The following is a 10,497-nucleotide window of genomic DNA, read 5'->3' as shown; positions in this document are numbered from 1 at the left end:
GGAGGGGAAGGGAAGGGAAGGGAAGGGAGGGGAGGGGAAGGGAAGGGAAGGGAAGGGAGGGGAGGGGAAGGGAAGGGAGGGAAGGGAAGGGAAGGGAGGGAAGGGAAGGGAAGGGAGGGGAGGGGAGGGGAGGGGAGGGTGGGGTGGGGAAGGGAAGAGAAACCAAGCACTAACGTGGGATGATTTCATTAATCTTAGGTCTATAGCATGATACAGCACAAACAGTCAACTCTGCGGGCACCTACTTGAACAGATACTTTCCTCACAATCAAGATTTCAACTCAAGCAGCTGAGAGTGAAGAGAAAAGGAGACAAATCAGATGGGCCGCTGGAAAAGAGGGGTAAATTGGCACTGTCTCCAGAAAACCAGAGCCCTGGCTCTCTGACGACAACTAAAAGATAAATGGTAGTGTGTAGAAATCAAGAGCTTATCTCATAGAAGGAAAACCATGAAGACCATGTATTGCTTTCATGGCAGTCAAATACACCTGTACCGCAGTAGCATTGAAAAAAGAACAAGATGAAAGATGAATCAAGATGGTCTAAAGCATCTGAGAGCACTGGTCTAAAGCATTGCTCTGATAGCACTATTTGGCTCTCTGGAGGATCCTGGACCCATTTTACCACAAGAAATCCTCCTTGCTGTCCTATGCTCGTGAAGACATGAAATAAGGATCCTGGGTGAAGGAAAACAATCTGCAGCAGCATTCAGATGAGCTATGGGGGGACTATCAGCTCTTTCTCTGTAACAGTTGCAGTGACTCACAAGGCTCTTGCTAGAGGGACAGTAAACCCAAGTGTAGGTTTATCCTAAGACTCACAGCTCAAACATGCAGCTTGGAATCTTCCAAGCAAAGGATTTAGTGGTAATGGGGACAGCAAAAAACCCAGGTGAGCAAGGGGGAGAAGGAAAGCTGAGTAGCAGAAGAGGATCCTATGCTAGGCAAGGATGTACCAAAATTAGCATCAAATATCTACAAATGCAAATAAAATTTTTAAATTTTTTCTTAAGTTTTCCAAAAATTGCAGCTTTACATAAGAGGAATCAGAGGGTGCAAGTGCAGATTCCCTACTCACCCTGTCCCTCCTTTAAGTCATCACCTGCAAAAGCTCCTAACTGGCAAAAATCAGACAAAATTGAGGGCTATCAAACTATTCTGAAGACAGAAGCACTTGGGAGAAAATAGGGAAGACAGACATTTAACTTGCTGCATTCACCACGGTCTAACAGAACATTGAACTCCAAGGACTCGTTCTGCTTCGAGGGGAAAACCCTTGTCCCTGATACCTAGAGAGAGCGAGAGACCTGGGCTTCCTTCCCTAAGAAGGAACAATACTGGAGAAAGTGGTTCAGTTTCCCCTGTACCTTCATCTGTCCTCTCCCTATGGGAGAAGTAACTTAGATCTGATTATATAAGAAAGGCTGATATTTCATGAAAATAAAAGGCATAAAAAAGTTTTGTATAGATGAAGAATGCTTATGCTTACACCCGTTCAAGACTGTTGATTTGGAGTGGTTTACAAGAGTCCTCATTTAAAGCGCCCTCTTGTGTCATTATGATGTTGTGCATCTTCTTTAATGGATGGTGCAGAGGGGACAGAATCTAGTGTACAAGTGAGGGAATTAGTCTGCACCAAGATGTTCCAGCCAGTGGAACAAGAGAGGAACATCTATGGCAGAGATGCTGGCTGGTAGGTCAGTGTTGTGCTAGTAAATTGCATAAGTCTTTTCTGATTGAGTTTTGTCAATAAAATAGGAAGCAAGGTTAGGCTGAGTGAGAATGGATGAAGAGGTGTAGGAGATCGAAGAGAGAAAACTGTTAGGTTTCTCTAAGAAGACGTTGGGATAATAGGTAGATGATGACTATATGGTTAGATCTTTTCATATCATTAAATACATTTGCAACATAAAAAAAAAAAAGGGGGGGGGCCTGGGTGGCTCAGACGGTTAAGCGTCTGCCTTCGGCTCAGGTCATGATCCCAGGATCCTGGGATCAAGTCCCGCATCGGGCTCCCTGCTCCTTGGGAGCCTGCTTCTCCCTCTGCTTCTCTCTCTCTCTCTCTCTCTCTGTCTCTCATGAATAAATAAATGAAATCTTTAAAAAAAAAAAAAAAAAAAGAAAGGCTGATATTTACTGGGCCTTTTGTCTTTGGGGAGAAAGGGTTAAAAGTCATTCTCTCTAAAGTCCTACTTTGGCTGCAAGTCATATTCTGCAAGATTTTAAGATGATGAGCACCTTGAACCCAAATTCCACAAGCATCACCCTTTAAATAGTTAACAAATAATGAGAAGAAAGTGAGCATGGTTTCGGGATTTACTACAAGGGACTTGGATTCTAGTAACAGTTGCATCACTAGCTGTGACTCTTGGCTGTCATTTACCTTTTAGCCTGAAGTGCAAAATAACAAGGGTTGAGTTTAAGAGTGCATTCTAGTTTTAAACTTCTAGAACTTTTAACAAAACTCCCCCTCAAGAAATTAAATATGATGCTAAAAGCAATCTTGTTCATTGTACTTCTTGTAACTGGGAAAACCCTTCCTTCCAGGGCAGGGCTTCCCAAAGTGTGGTCTGTGGACCATTTACCAGCTTCCAGAACACATGTTCTAGTGGAAAGAAACCCCTCACGGGGGGAAACAGGGCTGTTGTTTAAATTTGTTTGTTTGTTTTCTTTTTTTTTTTTTTGACTTGGGCTTTTCTTAACAAGCAACTGAGGTGATTTTTATGATCAGTAAATTTGTTAATTCTAGGGCCATGGTCTTCAAAATCTCATATGCAAACCCCTGGGCATACATCAAGATTTTTTCCATGGGGAAAGCAGACAGGAATATGTATAAGGACATCAGCTTAAAGATCTTCAATTTCCATATGTATTGCCCTAAGATTTATGTGCTCAGATAAGGCTTCTTCAGATCTAACATTTTTCTTTACTTACTTTCATTTTCACAACTGCCATACTCCCTATTTCCAAAAGAAAGGCTGACTCATACCCATCTAGAATCTTACTACGGGGCATTGCCTCAGAATGCAAAAAACCTCTGGAGGCATCAAACAAAAGAATAACAATAAAAAAAAAAAAACCCCAGAAAATTCTCAAGGGACAATGAGGACAGAGTAAAGCAAAGAGAGCTTCGGTTAAAAACTCTGCACCTCATCTATCTTAGAACTATAACTGAGAAGCTTGTGCCAGAAATGTGTTAATGCATTTATCTGAATTAAAAATAAAGTCAAACATTTTCTGACTGAAAATGAAATCTGATTCGGCTGGTGAATTTTAATATGAGAACAGGCTTTGCTACTTTATATGACAGGACTTCTCCTATAAATTTAATCAGCTAAATATACAGCTCCAAGGCTTTGAGAAAAATATTTTTAAGGCACATATACAATATATTGGATAGGGTATCCTTTGTAAGTACTTAATTTTTAAAATTTAGATGTCACATTAAACATGTGCAAAAGGAAAACTAACTGAGAATGAGAGCCATGAAATGGAGAAGGAACTGCTTGGAAAGGGGCACAAGGGACAGAAACCGTCCCCTTAGAGTAGCTTGTTTTAGGCTGGCTACTCAGATGTCTACAACTCACCATAAGGGAACACTTTGTTTGCTAATCATACCCCAAGGTGTAAAATGTGCAAAAGGTTATATATAGTTTTTCAAAATTCTTTCAGGGGTATGTTAGCAAAATGCTCTTGTTTCTCAAGACTTTTCTTTTGGCTTATCTGAATTGTGTGGCCTGATTGCAACCATAAAGTGATCTATAGCATTACACAGCTTGACTAATCAAATTACTTATGTTTTTTTCATTGTTAGCTCTAATATTTTTCTAAAAGCCACCTTGGATCTTGATGCCTAAGAACACTCCCTAACAGAAAAAAAGAATAGGGAATAAAATTAATTGAAGAAATACTAAATCTTCAAGTAACTGGGTAAGTGAACGAATTAAAGTACTTTTGTTTGTACTGACAGTTGCTTTCTCCCAGATCCTCATCTTTAAAGAGAGAATGAAGTGATTAACGCACCTTTTCATACTAATGGGAGTGCCCCAAATTGATAATCTAGTTCTAAAGAACTTATTCTCAAATTCCCTCTAAGTGTAGAAAGAAAAATGTTGTGACACACGGATGTTTACATAAATAAATAAACAGATGCAGTGGGTTACACCGAGTGGAGATGCTCAATACTGACATTTTGATACATACGTAGCCCGTTAATATTTCTCTGCAATTCATGGAGTCAGCTATGCTATAAAAACCTTAATAACCAACTGAATCTCTTTCTTGCAAATAGGGCATGAAGCCCCAGCCTTCTTCAATCTTCTGGCACAGTGAAAACAAGTGACAAGATGCCCTGTCCTCCCATGAATAATGTTCCCATCTCGTGGTCTTTTCTCACACAGACTACATGGCTTCAAGAGATTCTGGCAATCCTCCATGTTTTCTGTATCTGTTCTCTGTTCGAAAAGGTTATCTGATTGTTCTCCCATGCTTGATATGGTTTCCTGGCTTTCCGAACTGTGGGCCAAATCCAAGAATTCCACTGAGCTGCAGGGATCAAAAAGTTTGGGGTTTTTTTCTTCCTTTGTATATACATCTTTAGGTCTAACAACTGGAGCTGATATGGTTCTTCGGCAATCAGGCACGTCAATTCCTTCATTTTCCTTCTTTTCAGGTATGGCAGTGATATCAGACGTGGAGAGAGAATGGGTTAACTTAGAACAATCCGAATACCAATCCTTCCTCAACGCCCAGCAACGAAAACAGTACCTCTTGCTTGGAGAGTTAAATTTCTTGCACTCAGTACACTGCCACTCATCCTACAACGACAAGTGCAGCCGATTAATACTCACGCAGTGGTGACCGTGAAGCTGAGAAAAAGGGAGGGTAGGCCAAATGTCATCATCTCACCAAGCTAGTGAGAGTCCAGACATTCCACGTCAGTGGTCTAGCCTCGCATCTGAACATTCCACAGCCATGTGTAAGAAAGTCCAGAGAAGTTTTACAGTGACAGTGACAAAATCGCCATTTCAAGTCAAAATTTGATATAGCTATCTTTAAGAAAGTTAAATTCATTATTCTGGCATTTTGTCTAGTCTGGGTGGAATTTACATTGCTTGCTTTTCCCTGCTGCCTTCTTTTTTAGTTCATTTCTCATTGTACAACTTACTCTTTTATTGAGCAAGAGGCTAAAGAATGAAGAAAAGATAACACTTTCTTTCCTTCCCACTAATTAAGAAATGTTATAAAATTTGGCAAAAAGGAAGCTAAAATTAAAATGAGGTTTGGGAGCGCCTGGGTGGCTCGGTCGTTAAGCATCTGCCTTCGGCTCAGGTCATGATCCCAGGGTCCTGGGATCGAGCCCCGCATCGGGCTCCCTGCTCTGTGGGGAGCCTGCTTCTCCCTCTCCCACTCCCCCTGCTTGTGTTCCTGCTCTCGCTGTCTCTGTCAAATAAATAAATAAAATCTTTAAAAAAAAATAAAATAATGGGGAGCCTGGGTAGCTCAGTCGTTAAGCGTCTGCGAGGGCTCAGGTCATGATCCCAGGGTCCTGGGATTGAGCCCCGCATCAGGCTCCCTGCTCAGCGGGAAGCCTGCTTCTCCCTCTCTCTTTCTGCCTGTTGCTCCCCGTGCTTGTGCTCTCCGTCAAATAAATAAATAAATCTTTACCAAAAAAAAAAAAAAAATGAGGTTTGAAAACTACTACATTACTCATGCTCTCTCACTGCTCTCAGGATCAGAGGTCACTAACTGTTGTATGCCTAAACCCTACCCTCTTAAAAATGAATGTTCTTGCCCTTGGATGCTGGTAACTTTTTTCCTACTTCTCCATATTCAAATTAGGAGATACTAGAGCTCAGTGAATTTTAAATGCCTCACTTAATGCAAAGGTAGCTACCTGGAACAAGTCAAGAGTATTTAATGTGGATAATTGCCTGGCTTTGACAGGATCAGTGATTTAACACAGGCAAACTGGATTACTTTCAGAATGAAGGCTGCACACTTCATGTTTAGAAGGCCTAACTCAACTGCCTAGGCCAAGAGGCAGGGACACGACCATTTGTTAAACTGGTGGTCTTTAGATAGCGTCAAAACATTCTTGCCAGTTTAAGATCCCAGATCTCATCTCATCTATTTCATGCTATACAGAATCTCAAAGGCACTTCATAAAGACTTGGAATTCGTAACTGATGGTGTGTCATAGTCTAATTGGCATCATTTTTTTTTCTTTAGTAGTTCATAAATAGGGCTTATTAAATTAAATGGCATCTTTGATTTGATGAAATACAGTCTATTTGCTTAATAGGTTTTCTGGGCCCAAGTAGCCACAGAAGTCTTATTAAGATGGAAACACTTATCTCTGCTATTTGTATTATCGTCAAGAACACTTAATGGACCAATATATTCCATTTTATTACTTAGCTACGCACAGACAGATAATTTACAATGCATTACCATAATGGTCAACAGTGGCAGGCTGGGAATTGGGGGAAGATCAACACCAGAGACAACCTACAACTTTTCTATCCCCAAGTAGCAAACTGTAAAATCCCCTCCCTTCTCCTTCCCCCACCACCCTTCCCAACAAGTGAGCCAAGGGAAATGCTGAAAGGAAAATGGGGAACTAGCATGAAAAGAGAAAGGCAAGGTGTATGTCTGAATCTAAACCTCGGTTGTCACATCTGGTGACAAATCCACACCTAATACCCAATAGCTTAATACTACATCTTCATTTACTAGCCCTCCATTAATGTAAACCTGTGTGGAAATTAAGCCATTTCCCACTGGTTTGTTTTTAAGAAAGCAGTGAAAATATGATCTTTATTCTTGAGAAAGAATTTTAGGTAGCTTACAAATCTATCTTTAGGATTATGGAGGGCTGTTTAGTGGGGAAAGTAGTATAGGACTATTTTAAATAACTCTGTGTATCCACTGCATCACGTCCAAAGAATTTTGTTAGCAGGGAGAAAGGCATACAGACAGGCATTTAAGTCACCCCTTTCAAGGTGGGGAGAGGATTAGGTCAACTCATCCTCCTCTTCTCCAAATCCCAATAAAAACCTCTAACAAGATATAAAGAAGCCAATATGTCTTAACACCAAGGAAAGCAAGATAGAAACGGGGGAAATGGCCTTCTTCAACACAAGTGCATTGCTGGAACGTTCACACTGGAAAACGCACGTGGTGCAAAACAGCTTTTTTACTAGCTACTCATACCTCGGAGGTAACTTCTACATCAGTATCATCACTGAGGGACTTAGAGTCCTCAAGGTCATCATTTTTTCCCACTTCAACCACCTGCGAGGGCAAAGACATCTCATTAGTAAGGTTCACCTAGTTTAGATGAGGCTATAACCTGAGAGCAAAAAAGACAGAAGAGCTTCAATTTAGAGCTCAAATTGTGCCTCCAACACTAGCACTTGAAAAGAAAATGGCTTGGGGTGCCTGGGTGGCTCAGCTGTTTAGTGTCTGCCTTCGGCTCAGGTCATGATCCCAGACTCCTGGGATCGAGCCCCACATCGGGCTCCCTGCTCCATAGGAAGCCTGCTTCTCCCTCTCCCACTCCCCCTGCTTGTATTCCCTCTCTCGCTGTGTCTCTCTGTTGAAAAAGTAAATAAAATCTTTAAAAAAAAAAAAAAAGAAAATGGCTTACATGACTCTGTGCACACCCAGTTGGCAGCTCAATAGAAGAAATGACTGAAAAGTGCCCAGAAGGCTCACCAAATACAAGAGGACACCCATATGTATGACTTCAATGAAAATAAACGGTAGCAGAGTAGAAAAGCTACAAACCATTAAACGTGGAAATTTTTTATCTTGAGAATTTATGCAGGCATTCACAAGAATAAGGACTGCATGAAAAAATGAAGTGAAAAGCACTACGTAAAATAAGGAACTGAGATGTGAAGAATGAAAAGTATTTTATGAAAAGTAAATTTCGTACCCAAAAGTAAAACTAGTTATGTGATACTCTGGTTGTCCCATAAAAACATGCCCACTGGGGCGCCTGGGTGGCTCAGTAAGTTAAGCATCTGCCTTGGGCTCAGATCATGATCCCAGGGTCCTGGGATCGAGTCCCGCGTCGGGCTCCTTGCTTGATGGGGAGTCTGCTTCTCCCTCTGCCCCTCACCCCGCTCATGCTCTCTCTCTCTCAAATAAATAAATAAATCTTTTTTTTTTTAAAGATTTTATTTATTTATTTGACAGAGAGAGACACAGTGAGAGAGAGAACACAAGCAGAGGGGAGTGGGAGAGAGAGAAGCAGGCTTCCCGCCAAGCAGGGAACCCGATGCGGGGCTCGATCCCAGGACCCCGGGGATCATGACCTGAGCCGAAGGCAGCCGCTTAATGACTGAGCCACTCAGGTGCCCCAATAAATAAATGAATCTTAAAAAAAAAAAAAATGCCCGTGGACCAGGAAACAGAAAGTCAAGAAATGTGGGAAGTGTCTTCTAAATTTTCTAACTCAGAATTTAAAATTCTAAAAATTAAAACCCTATTTTGTGATCTAGTGAATGGAATAAAATCAATTACGATACAAATAGGAACCTCAGTATGTCAACTTCCTCACACAAGTTCAACTATTTTAAGTTCCATGTCTCTCAATGGAAGTTTCCAAATGTCACCTTTGTCTTCATTCCAGCCACTTGGAGTCCCTTCTAATGCCACTCATACAACTAGTCTAGCAGGACCCAAGCGTTGATCTGCCTATAAACATATCAAAATATCCTTCAGGAACCCAAATTACTATGAAAATCCCTCAAATTAAAAAGATGACCCTATTTAGATCTGTGTTTTGTTATACTTACTCAATAGATATTTACTGAGAATCTTGTCAATGTCAGGCATTGGATCTGCTGTCCAATCTCTTTTGAGACTTGAGCACATGCTTATATGACTTTTATTGTGCTCACACTATGTGTATTCAGAGTTCTCTCTTCTTTCCCCTTATTTAAACTCCAACTTATGTAAGAAGAACTCACCTGTCTATTCCCATTTAGATATGAGTGACTGTGGAAGACACTGAGATGTCCAAGAAGTAAGAATTTTTTTCCCTACAGGCTGCCACAGCCACTTTGAACTTTGCCTTGTTAGCAAAGCAAGGTCTCCAGAAGCAAAAACTCCATAGTGAGAGATTAGACAAGGAGGAAGGGGCAGCTTCTTGCTTCTAAGGAAGGAGGAGTTTTACCCATGCAGTCCTACCCTACTTTTAAGATAGTGTTGGTTAACTTAATGTGAACCTGAAAACTGGATACAGGAAAACAATAAAAGTAAAAGGGGGGGATTATGTAAGTCATCTGTGGTACAAAGGGTCAGGATACCAGATCTGAACAGATTATACTATGTGCACATAAATACAACCAACGTGAAATTTTTCCAAACATACCTTTTTGTCTCTTACTTTTCCTACTTCTTCACTTGTTTGTTCAGTGTCTGCAGCTTCAACTTTTATTCCCACACCAAATTGCTCTGATACAGACTCATTCAAAAACCACAAATCATCTGTGGTGTCTGAAACAATGGCAGTACCTATATCCTAATAGAAAAAAACAAATGTGAGTTTTTGTAGTCAGAGGCTTATCGGTGACATTGAACCAAGAGAAATGAACCCCAAACTCAAGATCCTCACATACCTCCAAAAAACACCTAGCCTTTCTTCGGCGGACATCTATTCATTCAACAGATAACTACTTGGCACCTAACTATGTATAAACTAATGAATGGATATAGGGAGCCTGGCAAGGAATTTTCTATTTTAACAGTAAATCCGGTATAAGACCTGAGAAATAGTACCAAAAAGCTTAAAAGCTAAAGACTCATAGTTGCTCAACTAAACAGAACCCGTTCCCAAAATTTCCTTTCCAAAGGTGACACTCTGAGAACCTAGAAAACATTCTATTAACTGTGATATATTATTTCCTTTATGGCCAATAATGTTTACTGAAAGACACCTGGGTGGCTCAGTCGATTAAGCATCCAACTCTTGATTTTGGCTCAGGTCATGATCTCAAGGTCATGAGATCGAGCCCCATGTCAGGCTCTGCACTCAGCACAGAGTCTGCTTGAGATCTCTCTCTCCCTCTTCTCGCTCTCTCTAAACAAACAAATAAATAAATAAATAACATCTTTAAAAAAAACAATGTTTATTGAAATATAAGAAATACTGATGGTAACTCAAATCTTCTGTCCTGACTCTTTCTGAATTCCTAAACGACTTTAAATATAACCTTCTTTCTGGGGCGCCTGGGTGGCTCAGATGGTTAAGCGTCTGCCTTCGGCTCAGGTCATGATCCCAGGGTCCTGGGATCGAGTCCCGCATCGGGCTCCCTGCTAGGCGGGGAGCCTGCTTCTCCCTCTGCCTCTCTCTCTCTCTGACTCTCATGAATAAATAAATAAAACATAAAAAAAAAAAAACAAAAAAACCCTTCTTTCTGCATTCATCTATGGATTTTTTTTTTTAAGATTTTATTTATTTATTTGACAGAGAGCGACACAGCGA

At 40.8% G+C, this 10,497-nt stretch overlaps 1 protein-coding gene across 1 annotated transcript in view; it reads right to left on the bottom strand.

The window, feature by feature from the left end:
* Window positions 1-4,123: 4,123 nt before the first annotated feature.
* MDM4 (MDM4 regulator of p53) overlaps window positions 4,124-10,497 on the bottom strand; it is a 39,601-nt gene continuing 33,227 nt past the window's right edge. The window contains exons 9-11 of the mRNA XM_006731543.3: window positions 9,385-9,534; window positions 7,215-7,295; window positions 4,124-4,816 (exon numbers count right to left, since the gene is read on the bottom strand). Of these exons, the coding sequence (XP_006731606.1) occupies window positions 4,241-4,816; window positions 7,215-7,295; window positions 9,385-9,534 (807 nt within the window). The 3' untranslated portion in view covers window positions 4,124-4,240. The remainder of the gene's footprint in view (window positions 4,817-7,214; window positions 7,296-9,384; window positions 9,535-10,497) is intronic.

This window comes from Leptonychotes weddellii, chromosome 6 (genome assembly GCF_054177405.1).
Source record: "Leptonychotes weddellii isolate Sample4059 chromosome 6, ASM5417740v2, whole genome shotgun sequence".
Taxonomy (NCBI): domain Eukaryota; kingdom Metazoa; phylum Chordata; class Mammalia; order Carnivora; family Phocidae; genus Leptonychotes; species Leptonychotes weddellii.
Note: the sequence above shows the minus strand (reverse complement) of the source record. Positions and strands in the feature narration are given on the sequence as shown.